We start from the raw sequence: 17,894 nt of genomic DNA, 5'->3' as shown, positions 1-17,894 counted from the left end.
AAGCGTCCTGAACACGTCGAAAGACGGTTCGACCGACAGAGTCTGTAATACGTTTTCGCGTGAACAGAGGAGGGTAGAGAGGATGATAGAAAATGAGCTTACTGTGTAGATTCACTTGGATTTGAAGATTATTTTAGCTTTTAGTCTTGATATTGATTCCATACGGGATATTTGTTAAGAGAGTCGTCTAATTAGAAAAAGGATTAAAAAATTGTTAAATATGAAAAGCAATTTTTAATGACTACAATGACGAAAGGTCAATTTTTGTGAAATTTGAATTTATTTCCCTTAACATCAATTCAAAAATTTCTATTAAACATTCTTTCTCGATTTTCCTACTCCTAATTTTTTATAGCTATTTTATATGTGCGACCTATGAAAGTCTGTTCAGCTTCTCGGAGTAAAGTGGCAGGAAGTTGTTTTAAACAGAACATGAAATTGCTTTCTACGATGTTTTTAAACATTAATAACCGGAGCCTATGAAAAAACTGAAACGTCATATGAAAGGTTAAATGTTTTAGTTTTTACGCGTATAAAATTTTTAAACAAAAATATACGTAATTTTTCAGTTCTCAGTTCAGTTCAGTTTCGTTTTTCGTTCTAAAACCAAAATGGTATCATAAACTGTAATACGATATAAGTTTCCTTACCTGGATGTAAATACGAACTGGCATTTGTACGTTCTAAGGTGTACAACGTGAAGGGTGCGAAAGGACTATTCGGCGTATTAATTTAACAGTGTGTTTATTGATGTTACTAGCGCGTGTTGCAGGTCCCGCTACGTAACAATGACCTTGTGCCGCTACAGTTGTATATTACATTAAACATACTATTATACTCCATAAACACGTGGTACATATCGCTGTTCATTGTTCGATATGCTTGCAAGCGGTAGATTCTTTTTTAGGAAATTAAAAAACGTCTATGCCTAACTTGATTTACGATCGATCTGATAAATTTCAGAACCCTGTGAAATTCTTAATATCGTTACGCGAACGAGGTCGAAAGGAGACTATAAGAAAATTGTCTGCCTCCTTTTAAATTATTACCCTCGAGTTATCTGAGAAAACTATCGATATGAAAACTGACGACATCATACTGAATCACCTGTAATGTTTCCCTTAAATCTTAAACTCATAAAGTTTCCACGTTATTTCATTTTGTACAGTCCTCTTTCAATTTACTTTTCTTCACTGAATTGACATAAGCGATCGCTTTTATCTAACAAGGAAAATAGAAAAACCTAGAGATAGAGAGAGGTTATTAAAATAAAACGGGCACAACATTAAATAGTAACTTGTAACAGTCGCTTTAAAAGCCACGTAGGAGCGAAATCGATGCAGAAATCCGGATAAGAGTAAGAAAGAAGAAAACGAGTAGGGGTGGCGCAACAGCAAGGGTGGGCACCGAGGAATATTAGGGGTTTCATTAAGCCGACGCGAAGACTAGAATAAAGAGTGAAGTGGAAAGCAAGAAGTAAGGAAAAGAATCCTGGGAATTCGAGATTTCGAAATCCCGTAAGTGGAAGCCAACTTTATGAATGCCACGAAATCAACGCTTTTCATTGCTCCTCACGAATGATTGCTTTATTTGTCAGTAAAAGAGAGGGAGGTGGTAACTACGAATCAATCGTTACTTTGAGGATAACTTTTAATCAAACTTTAATCCGAGGACCTGGCCGTGACGATTTCTCCGAGCAATCGGTGGGTATCGTTGATTTTATATTACGATCTTCGAAACGTGTCTCAGTGAACGTTTTAATCATTGAATCGTCGATCGGATAATATATCCCGCGAAATGTTTGCTTACGTTCCGTTCAAATCAAATGGAAATTCGAATTTACTGTTGAAAGATTTTATAGGTCCCATAAGAGAGCAATAAAATGTGAAACATTTCGGTTTGTATATACTCTTTAAAATTGAAACGATTTTGGCCTTTAGATCTAACAGAGCTGTTTGGGCTTTCGATCGGCTTTGTGGACTCTCAGCCCATTTGCGGTTTATTTTTACATTGCCGATGGGAGAACAGATATTGCTAAGAAGAAATTCCTCTCAAAATCGGAGAAATAGAGTCGTTAAAGCAGAAAAGAATTTTAATTTTTCACTGCTTTCAGAAAGCTTGCGGATTTGCTTCTTTCAGTTTCCATAAAACATAATATAACAAATTTTCTAAAATTGGATACCTCAATTGGATATCCACGATGGTCTTATTCAACTGATTTTCGATTGATCAAAACTTTCATTTCGTGTATTCGCGCATTCGCATAATTATGTATTATTATTAATTTTTCATGAAATACATTTATCTATAAATATTTATAAATGCCACGAATGAACTATTAGTTTAAAAAAGCAGCAGCGTGAACGAATGTTGATCGTTTGCCAATCGACGCGTTACATCTTTGACTTGTTTCTATTTGAAAAATTCCTATTTATTTACAACATGTTTGGGATATAACACCCTCGCAGCCAAGTCTCGGTAATTTGTCACTTAGTCGCGATTCGCCTTTGTTTCTTTTATTCTTCCCTTTTTCCTTTGCATCTAGTCATGTTGTGTACCAGTACTTGCGTGTACAAATAAATCTGTGTTATTTCTCTGTCGCAGTTGTTTCAATTTAATTCGTCTATTTCCCCAAATTCATTGATCCTTGCATGTTGCTACGAGCAGCAACGAAACGTCCGAGCAAATATGAGAATATATCACCGAACAGACGTTTTAGAGCGACGAACGATCGTGCGTACACTTATTGCTGTGAAAACTCTGTGATCATTATTTCATCTGGATATTTTTTTAATTTGATGCAGAGAAAGAACTGGCATAGCAAATCGTGCTGGTTTAAAAGTATTCAGAAATTTTAGAAATTTTATTCAATTAGTAACAAATACTTGACTCTGTTTAAAATGCCGATGTTGAGAGTTTACATGTGCTAGGTATTTTATGACAAAGAGGTAATTAAATATAACGCCATAATAATTCTCGCTTCTGGTTATTTACTTTACAAGCTACAATCGAGGTAATGTAGACTCGCGTGTTATTGCAGCAACGTGTTTTCACTGTGTTTTGGATTCACAAATATTGTTAGAAGGGAAATTGTTGAAAAAGAGAATATATATTACGCAACGCAATTCACCGTTGAAATTTATTAAATTGCCTGGGCGCAACTCGCATTTCTCATCCGCTGTCAAGAATACGTTTCCGCGCGAGAGTTTCCTTGTCTTTTTCGCACGATTAATGAAATCGCAGATTTGTGTCTGCTGGTCCATTTTATTTAGACACACATACATTTCATTTAGATTTTCTGACAGGCTTGGTACAATGGAAATATAACGTGCTCATACATCCAAGTTATAACGTAGCAAAATCATTAGCTGAGAAGTTATTATCCGGGATTATTATTACAATTATTCACGAACTTTCAGTTTATTAATACTATTCGCGTCACAGTGACAAGCTGTTTTAACCTGAAAAAAGATTATAAGTATCCTTCTTCACTTTTTTTATTTCGATACCACTTAAAAAATGAGTGACATTCTTATTATTATAAACATTAATATTTTTGAAGAGGATAGAAAATATAATTTCTAAAATACTGTTCGCTTATGATCTTCACATGTTTTTAAATATGAAATAAACGCGTTACTTCTACCACTTTTATATCTGTATCTGAATGTCCGTTTTTATTGAATGTATGAATAAAGCAAGAGTAAAAACTAGAGAGAGTTAAACTGAAAAATTCATTTTTTCACACACTGCAAATTATCTTCACAATCCTAAATCCCACACAAAACTTCAATTACCAGCAACAGTTTAAGGGCAAAGATACTGTGAATCGCGATTCTGGTTTTCCAAAACGGACAATCAACAATGCTTCCAAGTGGATTACACGATGCAACATCATTGAAAACAAGAAACGACGGAACGTCGCGTAAATCCCGCTGTTTTAATACCTGCTTATTCTAAAAATGGTTAATTAAAATCCGCGCGCCAGCGCATGCAAAGCGCTTCTCGCTGCCCTCTCGCAATGTCCATCCAGGCTAATCTCCGTTGAAATATCATTGAACTAATAAACCTCGCTCTTCCCTTCTTTCACTCCGCACGAGACCCCGCATTTACATGATAAATACGTTAAAAGAATCGGAAAGAGACGAATAGTGGCCTTGGCGGTTTTTATTTCTTAATAAAGCCGGATTACATACGAGCCATATCTCGTTTTCTCTGTCCTTAATTCGATTTCCCTTGACCGGATATGGTTGGTCCTCGACCTGTCCCCGCCTGCCTTTTCCTTCGTAAAAAGAGAGTTCATCTTGTCGGCAGATGCCGGCTGCTAAAACGTTCAAGCTGGCTTGGACCAGGCGATATTGGCTGGCGCCGAATGCCGGTGACGTTGTCGAGAAGATTTCTGACAAGCGTTGTTATTAAAAATTCCCTTGCCACCAGTACGCCGGCTGCGCGCGAAAAAATCGAAATAGACGAGAGCGTACACTCCCGGGTACTGCAGCGCGGAATAAATCGTGCTATCGATATCGTATCGCGTTTTCGTTCAACCCTGTCACCTTGCTTCCCTATTTATTTTTCTAATTTTTTTCTAGCTTTTTCCTTTACTATATGTTTTATTTATGTTATATTTATGTTTTTTATCATCTAGTTCTATTGTCCCATTTTTCTTTTTTTTATACTCTGTAATAGTGTTACAGTTGGGATGAAAGTTTGGACGAACAATACTAAAGCCACGTAACTCACACGGTGGAAAATGCATATAGGAGAGCTAGATGTCACTCTATTCGGTAATAATTACGCACGACCGCAGAGGAACGTTGAGCAGTCGCAACGGGATGTTTTGTTCTAATCAGAATGACCCGCTTACGCTTTAATCTCCTCTGATAAAGGCTGACATTTGAAAGCGTGAATATAAATAGCCGTGTGAACCGGTAATCGCAGTTAATTTCCCAATTAACCTCTCCTGCTGATTTCATAATTTATATTCTGGTCGAGTCGTTCGAAAGGGCATTAAAGAGCTTATGGAAACGCATTTGGCAAGGTCTGGTTATACACACACTGCTTATATTTAATTATAGTAAGAAATTCATAAAACAAATGAAAAATCCCTTAATTGATTATTTCATCGGAAAAGAAGGAAATTATAAACTGAAAAAACAATTACGAAAGGGGAATCGGGAGCACACGAGCTCTAAATCAAATCGTCGCAGAATTTACAACATTTCGTGTGAAATTTTCAGACGTAACAGAGGCGTGGAAAAAGTTGGTTCTTCAAGACAGGCGACGCGGGTGCTAAATTTTATCATTCCCGTTTTTCTATCCTCGGTGTGACGAACGTACGAACTAAAATAAAAAAAAAAAACGAATCTGACCAGGGGAATATGGCGCATATCCGGCGCACTTTACCTCGCAACGCAGTCGAACCTCGAGTTTGAGTAAAATTCTAGCTCGCGCTGCTAAATGATAAAACCGGATTACGCGACGCTTTTCCTCCCCGTTTTTTCCCCTCGTTACTCGTGAGCCTTTCAATCGGGAGAAATTACGGGAACCTCTTGTCAACCGCGAAACTTCGCGCTGCTCGAAAGAATGAAAATTCGTTCTGATTCCAACGCGAGACGCTAGAATACGTATTTGTATATATATACGCTATCGCTTGTAAATGCTCAAATGCTTTAGTCTATTTGTAGTAACAGTATACGAATTTAACGAACTTTTAATTTGCATAAAATAATAAATTACATTTTTAATCTATATAAATTAATGGCTAATTATATCACTTGCTACGATGTCAGATTATAATATAATATATAAGTATGTATATATGTATAATATACGTACATACTCACGTACACGTTACAGGGATATACGAACGTTGAAAATAATAACGCGACTCGAATCGAAACGAGCCGAGTTCATTTTTATCGCCTATACATCTTGATGACGAGGAACACCGATGGTGGAAAACGAACGGCGAACAGGCGCGCAGCTGGCGCGAATATTAAAGGCAATCGGTCAGTTCGCATAATAACTGACCGAGCCTATCTGCCGGTAGATATAATAAATTCGCGTTCTCCGCGAGTTACGGTAATTTACGACGGTCGTTCGTGGTCCGCGAACGTAACGAATTGTATCTTGACGGACGTGACGTACGACGCGAAATGAAACTTGCAGCTCGCTCCCAGTAATATAGTTCTCACGTGGCACAGGTTTTTTGCGCGTCATCAGTGCACCTCGGGCATATCGTTGCTTTTAATCGATGGAGTTATTACATCACTGTTTAAACAGATTGCCTAGTTTTGTCATTTCAATGGAATAAGTTAGGTTCCTTTCGTGTCTATGGAATTATAATGCATAATATTACAATATTATAGAAAATTTAAGGTCTTTGTTATTCCAGTTATTATTTCACCAATTTATTCGATAGATATTACAAATTTTTATATTTTCAAATATCCGTAAACTCAATTTCCAGCATGCAATTAGAAGTAGAGGCATAAAAACTGCGTTTCCTCTACAGAAGTTAAGAAATATCATTTTTCAATCTTCTATTTGAGTTCTTTATGGAAGTCCGAGGTCCGGCAGGAAGGAAACTTCCCTATCCTTTTTGCTTCATCCGATCGTAATCTACTCCGGCAAATAACTTACATTACATTAGTTTCTCTATATCCCGGTGACATCCCGAACTACCAAGGAATGACAGTTGGGGCGGCCATTACGGCCAGTTTCGAGGATACCGTGGAAACTTTATGGCTCCGGCAAGAACATCGAAGTTGGCCATACTTTTCAGCTACGCCGAGAGAAATCCTCCGTATTTTCGCAATGTCTGCGGGGGCGCGAGCTGTTATAATCATTGCAAACTGCCGAAAGAATCTTCGTATGTTCGCCGAATCGCAAACGCTTGAATCGCTCGTTTCACGGGTACTTCCATGAGAACAATATCATCGCGAATTCGTCGAACCTTTTACTGCCTTTCCGATGCTAGAACTTGCAGCGTTTACAACTTTTCGGGAATACTCTCCACTTGTCAAAATTTCACCGTTACGGTATTATGTATGGACGGTGCTTGTTATTCTCTTTAACTGGAATGTGACCTTAAATTGATAGAAATAATGTGCAAGTTCTTTGATGAAAGCTTGAATTCTTTGTGAAATTTCAATTGTACGGTAACTTCAATCGCAAATCTCACGGTTGATTCGATTTCAAAGCTGAATTACTCTCCAAATTGTACGGATTCTACAATATATCTACATTTTTCCGTTTATCGTGTTCTTCCTTACTTGTTCCTACATTTACTTTAAAATCCGGCATCCGGATTCCAAAGAATTCAAGGGCAATCTATTTACAAGCGGGCCGGTACAGTTGATATGAGTTCAGTTTTCGTTAAAAAGACGGATAACGAAAAGAAAAAGAGGTTGCTTCATCCGGATCCCCGGTTTATTGTCTCTGGCCCAGTTTTCAAGCGATGACTGCATTGTCCGGCTCCGCGTTCCCCTTCCAACTCCCCCCACGTCTTCTCCTTTCGTGCTTTTTCCTCTTTGTAGGCCTTTTCGATGTCCGATTCCCTTTTAGATGCTTCGTTTTCCCGGCTCGCGCTCCGTTTCTTTAGTCCTCGCGTATGAAATCTTCCATTTTCTGTTTCAAACCGACCCCCTTCGCTCCTCTTTCACCTTCTGTCTCGCGAATACACGAAATCGGAACGCGGAGATCGGTAGCGGGAGTAGTAGCGCGCGTTGCAAACGCGCAAGAAACGTACCGAGAAAGGTTTGCAGTGGAAACGCGAGAGCGAGCCTGGTAAAAGGGAATGGTAGCAGAGGGAAGATAGAAGAGAGTTGAAAAAGGAACGACAGCGCTAAGAGACAGGCAACGTTTTAAAATAAGCGACAAAGGCGTGCTCGATCAAAGAGGCGGTCGTTTCGGCGGTCGGAACAACAGACGGAAGGGCACGAGGTAGATGAAGCGAACGAAAACGAACGAGATCGACAGAATGATTAGTTGCAAAAATCGTTGCGATGTATTTGCCTTTAATTTGCGGCACGAATTAAGCGAGTGTTTGACAAAGCATCGCGCACAAGCGCGCAAATGAGAATTGACTGTGACTCGGAAATTTAATAATAATTTCCGTCGTGTCCTCTCCCATCCTCAACCTTGCGCTGCGCGCTGGTCAAACAGCATGACATCGACGATTCCGTTTCCGTTTCTTAGTTAATTTCCTTGAACCTTCGTTATCCCTCTTGATCTTCCATTCGTTTTACATCTTCCCTCCTTGTGACCACATTCATCTTTCCCTGCAATTCTGTTTTCTCTTTTTCCTCTCTCTTGCACTCTAGTTCTTCATTTAACGGATTAACCTTGTTGTTCGAAGCGGGTCCAGGCGAAATAGAAATAAATTATAAACGAGCCATGTTTAAATAGTTAACGAGTGTCGGAATATGGAGGAAATAGAAACGGAAGGACAGTAAATAGGAGAGAATTGTCGGTAGATATTGCACGAACCTCGACGTTTCGATATCGAATGACACGATTCACGAGAATGTGTAGTTTATTTGCTTTTAACTTAATCGTAATTGCAACTTGATTCTGCAGATTTCTCTAATGTATATCATTTCGTGTAGATACGTTTCGTAATTGTTGCGTACCAAATTGAATATTGTTTTATTCTTCCATGAGTCTTTCCTAAGAATCCTTTCTGAAATATTTAATAGTAATAAAAAGATTCTATGAAAGTTTGAACGAAACGGATTTAGAGAAATTTTCTTCAATCTCGGAGTTGAAAGTAATAAATGCAATTATAGAATACGAGGTTACAGAAAGTATAAAAATTCGTTACTGAATTCAATTTTCAAATAAAAAAGATATTTCTGTGAAAATGTCCCTTGTTTGATAATTCGATACCCCAACATTTTATTAACCTACTTGTCACGTTATTGTAATTTTTATTATTGACACGTAGCAAATTCATAGAATATGGATTATAAAATGAGTATTACTTTCATCACTTTGTATGTAAAATATTATTTAATGTAGCCTTCGTAATCCTCAAAGCACGTAACATCGAAATACAGTACTATTTACTCTAAAATAAAAGTGGGTCGTACTTAACCAGACACTTTTCAGCAAATATATCATCATTCCGTTTTTATTTTTCATATACAAAAAATAATTCTAAATAGAACTTCTAAACTTCTAAAAGCATCAATCTACAAATAAAAATTCTATACAAGTTGCTAGAACACGCACTAGTGCTTGTTTTCTCTTATAAAGAACGCAATTTTTGTGAGAAACAAACAAGATCTTTTAAAAGAATGAAATTTCAAAAATATCGAACAATCCACTTACTGAAACTTTCCTGGTACCAACTGCACGCTACTATGGCGGTATGAAACGAAATTGCAGTACGATTTATCCGACGATCCAGCGGTGCTTGTTTTCAAGCTATTCCAGGGTGAATTAGGCTAGCGCGGTCTCATGCTCGTTCTCACGTGCTGATACGGCTACCTGTATGAGCACGGGGATATAAAAATTGTAACGTTCCACGGCCGCGTAGCCTACATTTCTTTATGGATACGCCGCGCTGTGCTGCGGGCGAAACTCATTACTTTGGCATTCTCCCCAATAAGGGGAGGTCTCTTCCGCGGCCGATTAAAATTCAGCGTGCGTGCGAACACGGGCTCGAGTGAGTTTGCAGCAGCCGAGAAACGCGCGTCATTGACATAAACCAGGGAAATAGGGGGAACGATGGGAACAAGCGGATTAAGTTGTACGTGAGGAATCTTTGACTGCGTTCCGTCGCGTCGTTTTATATTCGGCCCATTTGCCGCTTGGGAAAAGATTGCGCCTTCATTTGGTGACGAGTAACTGCAGTATATACTGTCTGTTTTCACGAATCAAACAGAAATAAACTGAAACGGGCCTTCAACTTTTTTAGATTATTAGTGATATAAAAAAGAATTTTCTTTATCGGGCGATTCCACGACGATAAAGCAAGAGGTACTTGGAAATTTCAACCGTAATAGTTGCCGAATCAATTTTCCATAACCAAGATTAAGCACGACACATGCATGTTTGATGTAAAATATTTTTGAAAAAAGGTTTGCGATGAGAGTGGAGTAAAATTTTGTAGTATTTAAGCTATGAGAATATCAATACAACAAAGGTAAATATTTAAATGAAAAGTGGAATGTACCAATCAAAAAGTTTTTTCATATTAAAACCACGGGGAAGATTTTTTTTCGTTGCCATTATGCATACGTCAGAACTACGCAATATTGTATGAAACTGACAAACCGGCACGGCTGGGACAGACAGAATTACGGAGGGCGATGGAAAGATTCGTGGGTGGGGTGAAAAACGCGAAGGGAGAGGAACACTGCTGTGAAGGGTTAGAGAATTGCTCGAGTGTGGGAAAATCTCCCACTTGTAGCTCGCAGATATTTACTTCGATCTCACTGAGACTGGAGTTAAATCTTGAATGATACTCAGACCGTTCTCTCTATCCATCTGTTTCAACCACCTCCCCCTGCCGAATGTGGAGTGTTGAAAGAATCTCGACCGCGAGAAACAAACTTCATAGTGCCCCCTCATTCTTTGAATTTCTTTCAACGGTAGCTGTACGAATACATAGAATTCGAATATACGATAGGAATACCGAACAGATATTACATAAGAACTAATAAAATAAATAAGGCACACGTTACTGAATTATGACAATTCCGTGTGAGAATATTAATATGAATCGAACAACTTTCTTTTTGGCGGCAGAAGTTACATCGCTGTGCAAAAATTATAACTGTCGAGCTGTTAATGTGAGTGCGCGATATATTTCACTGTTCATCATGCCATTAATAATGAACTATTAGGTTGTCCGAAAAGTGTCTTTCTTTTACAGATGCATCTTTATACAAACATGAGACCTAATCTGTCGATCGTTGTGATCTCTATTTTGATAGAACAAAATGGATCACACATAATTTGATAAAATAATATAAAATGAAAAATGTTATGCCTCCATTATTTTCTTATAAAATGAAAGAAACTTTTCGGACGACCTAATAAATAGTCTGTCTTCAAATGTAGATCGCTTGAAAATTATTCGTAACTAAGTTTGGCGAATTATCGCGCAAAGTATTTATTCTGACTCAAATATTCTTCTAATCCAAATAATCCTATCTTTCTCTGTAAGTACGCAGAATGCGAATTAAGAAAGAACATCCATAAATGCGAAATAATTAATCGCCGTATAGAGAAATGTTTATACAGTAGTCCCGTTAAATAACGCGACGACGCAGTCTAGTTTCCAAAATCCATTTGCATTCTGATCAGCTATAAAGCGCAGCGCGGACACGGAATATTTATCGTGAAAGTTTGCAGATTCATTTGCTATTCACGCCCCTTTACGATACACCGTTCATAGAAATCCAGTTTGATAACGGGGCAACATCAACGGGGACCATAATTCTTGATTACCACTCTCGGGATCCGTGGCCGTGAAGCCCTGTGCCCGCTAACGCCACGCGTTTTTAATTGTTCCGCCCGTTGCGTTCATAATTTAAAGTTTAATAACACTCACGTTCGCGTGGCTCCGTGCGCGTGTATCCTCCTCTCCCGGCAATCTGAGAACTTACGTAGCTCGAGCAACAATTTAACCGACGTGGCCGGGGTCTGGCGTTTGAATTCCGCCGGAATTACCGCGAACTCGCGTGTGAAATTTCTCGTTCGTATTATCCCGGTGGATGCAGCTCGGGAGCGTCGGGTTTCTCGAGCGACGAGACGACGGAGCTTCCGTTCGCGAGAGAATGTGAAAACCATGCGAGAGGGATGAAAAGAGCTCCGTTCTCCTCGATTACTTTTCCAACTGTGGCCGATACGAGCTTTGAGCTTTTACGTCGTAGCAAAGTATCCTAGAATCGGTCGGATCGTTGGAGAATAGGTGGCTCTCCCAATTTCCAGGCGTGCCATCCAGATTGAATTTCTATCGTCGTTGTCGTTCGACGTCGTCTTCTTTGGCGGCAGCCCTGTCGTCGTCGATAGTTGGCGGCCGATCATTTCGCGCGATATCGGATAACCGGGTTATGTTTGCGAGAATGGCTTCGAGCCTCTCGATTTTTCTCCGTAATACCTCCCTTCGTTCTCTCATTTCTTCTATCCTTTACTCTCGAACGATTCTATCTCGCGCACGATTCTTGACTTTGTCCCGCTCTACGTAGCGATACTCTCGGCCCGGGAATCGAACGGAATGAATCGAATAACCAGAACGTCGAAACTAATTTCGTTGATCGACTCCTCTCTCGACCATGACTTGCTGGACGGTGACAAATTTCAATCGCGACGCTGTAGCCTTCGAGACGATTGCACTTAACGACAAATCTCTATATTGTTTGTCCTATAATTGTGGTGAAATTTCAAGGGAATGGAGAGGGTGGCACAAGTGTCTTATTCATTCTAGGTAAGTCTGAGGCGTTATAATTAGGGGAAAGAGGAAAAGGAAGATAAGATAGTAGGAGAGACTATTTTGTCTAATTATTAAGCACATAGAATGTGTATTTGTAAAGAATGATTAGCTACAATTTCCCTATCGAAAACAAATTTTTCTCCTACACTGCTCTTAAATCAATATCGCTATATTGATTTTAAAACATTAAACAAATTTATCGTCAGTATTCCGCGAAAGAAATATTTCTCCTTTATGGCTTTCAAGGATTAACGAGTTACTTTTAAAATGTTCACCCGCAAAACGGTTAATTTTATTGTTGATTCTGGCAGGAACGATAACTCAGCTACAGATTCTATCGCGACGGAAATCTAAAGGGCCCGGTAAGAAAGTTCTTTAGCAAAACTCATCGTCTTCTTCTAGTTGTTCAACGACAGGGCGGGTCAAAAGGAGAAGAATCGCTGGGACGGTGGTTGCAGCGACGGCGGGGTAAGACGAAAACCGACAGACTTTCTCCATCCTCGTCGTTGTAGTTGCCGACGTCGGGCCGCTTGACGTGCTCCAGGGCGTCCGGGGGCGTGCGAGCGACCGGTGTGAACTTTGCCGTAGGGGATTATGCAAACGGGGTGGTTCGCGGGAGCAGAGAACAGGAAAGGGAGAAAACACAGGAGAGGAACGACGTCGTCGGTGTGGATGGCGGCGGTGGCGGTGGATAGAGTCGGGCTTTCTTGCTTGTCATTACCACGTTCGTGGCTTCCACCACCTCTCCCGGCTACGTTTTCTCTTACCTATCGCGAGCGGAGCACTCGCGAGGAAGCTAAAGTTCGGGAACGCAGCACGATCGTTGTTTAAAATTAATTCTCCGAGAAAATTGTTTTCCGAGATGTGTGCTCCGACTAAAGTGTGATTGACTTTTTGAAGCACAGAGAAAAAGTTATAATTTGCGGTTGTGTACAGAATGAATATATAGGGAGAAAATTATTAACGTTGTAAGGAAGTGAAAAAGTTACTAAGCTTTGATAATATGAGTTGTTAATATAAGCTTTGGTAATATAAGAATTAGGTTATTAGTAATAGGGACTAAAATAGTAAAATGAATAATAATCTTTTTTGACTTAGACATAAATAAATATATACATATATATATACATATATATATATATATATATATATATATATATATATATATATATATATATACTTATTTAGTAATTTGGAACTTGGAACTACAGACGTACGCAGTACTGCAATTCGCAGTTCCTACGTATGCCTGATTTTACTTAGACACTTTATTGAAACAAGCACTGAATTCTAAAATTTCTCTGTAAATAAGAGTGGCGTGTTCATTACAAGTACAATTATAGAGATCACTAGATTATGCCAATCTGAAATTATTAATCGAATTCAATTGCTATCAAGTATTTTGAAGAATTTTCATTCTTCAATTAAATTATGTATAGAAATATAGGATATTTTTTCAAGATATTTAACAATGCTTATATCTCTATATTTATAGAGACACGTATGAAATATGAGATGTCTTTTAACACTATAGATTATGCACAAGACATTCATCTTAATTACAGTGATGCGTCGTAACGTCGAAAGGCATTTCACTGGATTTATTATTGAAACCGCTGATTATTCGATACCATGGCTGTCTTTGTCGTAACGAATTGAATAGATTCCTCGAGTAAGACGCAGAAAGTAGGTGGATTTTCTGGTAATTCATCCCGATAAATGTTCGTGAAAAATTGAAACCCAAACGATTCGCTACCGAAGCGTGATCATAAATCATCCTTCGGATCGTGCTTCTCTATCGAAGAACCTGTCAGTGCATCCATATTGCTTCTTCTTACGTATATAGATTAAGTTGTCTCGAGTATGAACAAGAAAATACGCGGTACAATTGAAAAAGAAATGTTCGGCGAGTTTTTTGAAGGACAAAAACACATTCTATCTCTTTGGTGGAATCCCTGGAAGCTAAATAAATAGGGGAAATGTTTTCAAGTCTAGGATTCGACCTAGGATTTCAGACGATAAAAAATCTCCTAGCTCTGCTCCCGGAGTCAGAGGAGAAAAACAAAAAAACTGACCCACATTTGGCAATGCGACGAGAAACTCTAATAAAAAGTCGTCGATTCAGCATTTGCCCCGATCGGTCGGAAATTAAATGTTAAATCTATACCTCCAACTGTCATTGGCGGTGTACGTAAGCCACCAATATGTACGTGAAAAATGCTTTTCTATTTAAACGATGTTTATGTTTTCGAAACTAATTACTTGGAGGAAACGTTCGAATTTCATTATAAATATCAAGAATGCAGGGGAATATATAGTTCTCTCAAAATATTATAGATTGAGTATTTTACACTATAACTTATAACACTACTAGTAGTGATTTTAATACATATTCATAAAAATATTGTGGAAATGACAGTGTTCTTAATTCAGCAAGTTAAAAGATGTAAAAGATAATTGTTTGTATTGAATGAACGTTTTGGATGGAAGTCCTTTAAGAACATATACGTATCTGCACCCAAAAATTCCAGCAATATCTTCAACCGTTTCCCACGTTAACCCATGAATTCTAAATCTGAAATCCTTCGACTTCTCCAAGCTCGTTCTTCCAAACACCGTTTCAGTTCATTGGCGAATTATTATTCAGCGCGTTCTCCTCCTATCGCGTTTACGGCGCGGTACGTAGTCAAAATACGCGATCTTCGAATGACGACGAGTCGTCGATCGCCGCTTCGATTTGGTCACGCACTCGAAACACTTTGCGAAAATTTTGGCAGTTGAAACTCGAAGTTCGCGAATAGCTGGCCGCCCGTACGATGGCTTTACGATCACGTACGATTTCACGTAGGTTCACAGCGTGTACGTTCGAAGTAAGGTCACAAGGGAAACCGGAACGAACATTGGAGCGGCTCGATTTCGCGGCGAGAATTTACGTCGCGGCTGCACTGGGAATTCCATAGTTTCGCCGGTATCCCCTAACCATCCAAGTGAACCAAAGAGGATGGGCTTTTGCTTTTTAGCCACGTAAGGTGCGGTTACATTCGACCTGGTTGTACGTCTCCAAGGGCGAGCGTAGGAAACTAAGCGGAGGATAGAGTCGAGAAAGCCGAGAGTTCGGTTGCTCCAACTAACCAACATGCACCTGTACCGGAGATCCCCTACCGCAACTCCTTCGCGGCTCTTTATTCACGGTATTCGTGTGCCCACTTTTTATTACCCGATAATTAATTGTAATAGGAGTTTCAGATGGGAAAACCGCCAATTCCTCCGTTTCCGTTTGCTCCATTTCCTACGTCGGGAATTCCTCCGTTATTCTCTGTTTACCCATTCCCTTCCGCTGTTATTCTACAACGCCCGTTTCCGTGTTCTGCGATTTCGAACGATCCCTGGCAATTTTTCTTTCATGGTGCGCTTTGTCAAAGAAGCTTTTGCTAATAGTTTCTTCGCTTGGTTCGAGAGGTTTCCTTTTGTTTACGTAAGAAAGAATGGGTTTGTTAGTAATTGATATTGTCGATGGAAAGTATACATTTTGATTTTCTGAGAAGAACATGATAAGTCTATTTTTGTTGACTTTTATGATTATGAAGAAGAGAAAAGAATCTTTCAGTTCTTGTAAAGATAGAAATTATGACTTTTTGTAGCTTTCGCTTAACTCTATGACATCTACTTGCATCGTATATTAGTATTATTACCAGACAGACAATGCATTAATATATTTCCTTTATCTGCGTTTCAGATCGATCCGAAGGTAGCGTTTCCTAGAAGAACACATCCAAAGGTAAGAAACTTTATCTTTACCGCAAAAGCCCGAAATCCGCGAGATGACAATCGTCGCATTCGCCACAGCCGCGAACTTTACTTCCTTCACGCATGAAAAACTTCTTTGACCGAGAAGTCAGGTGCTAAAAGATAAGCCAGACTGGTGGACAGGAAGTAGCTAAGGGGCAGACGTGAGCTTTGAAGGTCTACTAACGAAAGACGGTGGTAGGAAGAGTGGTAGAAAGGGGTTGCAAAGGCCGAGATAAAGAGGAAGGAACAGAGAGCCAGGCGGATGAAGGAAAGATAGAGAAGGAACGCTACTGAAGAGCGAATAATAAAGCTCTCTCGTTCTCGTAATAAGAGCAATTAGATGTAATTCATTTCAAAACCCAGAATTATTTTCTTCCCAGTCTACCGGACTGTTAGTCACGGCCGAAACTCTCGCCGCGAAAGTCTGAATCGTACGGCGGCGGTGAAACGAGGACGGGATGATATCAAAAGGGAAAGAGGCAGAGTGCAACACATTCCAGCACATCCACGCGCGAGCATACACGCGTGCAGATTTCTACACGTACCAGGGTCGACAGAATCGAGCATGTACGCTTGTGTATTCGCATGCGCCTAGGAAAGAACGGGGATGAGAGGAGAAGCGAGAGAAATTTGCGCGGCTTAATAATATAAATGCCAGGCACGCGAATTACCGGCGAGTGACTGAATTGCGCTAATTTTAATTGTACCCTTTTCTCTCCTTCCCTCTACTCTAACCCCTAACAGACACCCTCCGCAACTATCTCCCTTCACCGCTATTCGCTCGATGTCAGTCGAACTCGTTCTAACGTTTCGAGCCGGCCTCTTTTCAATAGGAATCCTCTGACAGCTCGGCGTTCATCGCATCACGACCACATCTTTTTCATTTTTGTTATTTTCTTTTCTTCCATTCCTGCTATTTTTTAGCCACCGTCGGTGTTTTTCTTTTCACTTTTCGTTAGAAATAGCACGAACGTGAGCGCTACGTCGCCTTCCAATTTTATTTCAACGTCAAAAGCCGGAAGCGCATAAATTATGACGCGAACGGGAAATCACGATTCAACGCCGTCACCGGTAATCACGTATCCCGTGATATTAACGAGCCGCACGTTCGATCGGACGGATTGCCTCGATGAAAATTTTGTTATTTCTGTTGCGAAGACTCGCCTATGTAACAGCTGCTTCAATTTACGCTATTACACGATAGAAGCGGATAGACGGAATTGGGTTGCACTTCGAAAGGAATTGTTCTACTATTTGAAGATAGCTTATTTGCGAATATAGAGATGATTTTGTGATGTATTTTTTCTATTTTTAGTTTCTGGTGCAATACGAACTAAATTCAATAATTTATAAAAAAATGTTTATCTAATGACGCGTATCCACAATACTTTGGAATATACATGCATGCAGCAACATCGTTCCCTTTCGCATTTCCGGACTTTTCTGAACGAATAGTGAAAGAGTCTTACATTAACCATTTTATCACTGGAACACCATCGCAATCACACTAGTAATAACACGCAAGCTCGTTCTAAAAAATCAACAGCAGCGTATAAAAGGATGATCAGCTTGGAACGTGGCAGTCTCGACCGATCCGCGTTCAGTGGCGCGTGCATTCGAAATAAAATAGCGACCATTAATCGCGAGATGGGAGTAACAT

General features: G+C 39.5%; 1 protein-coding gene across 3 annotated transcripts in view; it reads left to right on the top strand.

The window, feature by feature from the left end:
- The window catches only part of Rbp6 (RNA-binding protein 6), a 777,348-nt gene that overhangs the window by 482,564 nt on the left and 276,890 nt on the right, over window positions 1–17,894 (top strand). For all 3 annotated transcript variants that reach the window (XM_033340911.2, XM_033340909.2, XM_076619578.1), the window contains one exon: window positions 16,182–16,223. In XM_033340911.2, coding sequence (XP_033196802.1) covers window positions 16,182–16,223 — 42 coding nt within the window. The remainder of the gene's footprint in view (window positions 1–16,181; window positions 16,224–17,894) is intronic.

Source organism: Bombus vancouverensis, chromosome 6 (genome assembly GCF_051014615.1).
Source record: "Bombus vancouverensis nearcticus chromosome 6, iyBomVanc1_principal, whole genome shotgun sequence".
In the NCBI taxonomy this organism is placed as follows: Eukaryota; Metazoa; Arthropoda; class Insecta; order Hymenoptera; family Apidae; genus Bombus; species Bombus vancouverensis.
The sequence above is the reverse complement of the archived record's forward strand: the minus strand, read 5'-3'. Positions and strand labels throughout refer to the sequence as shown.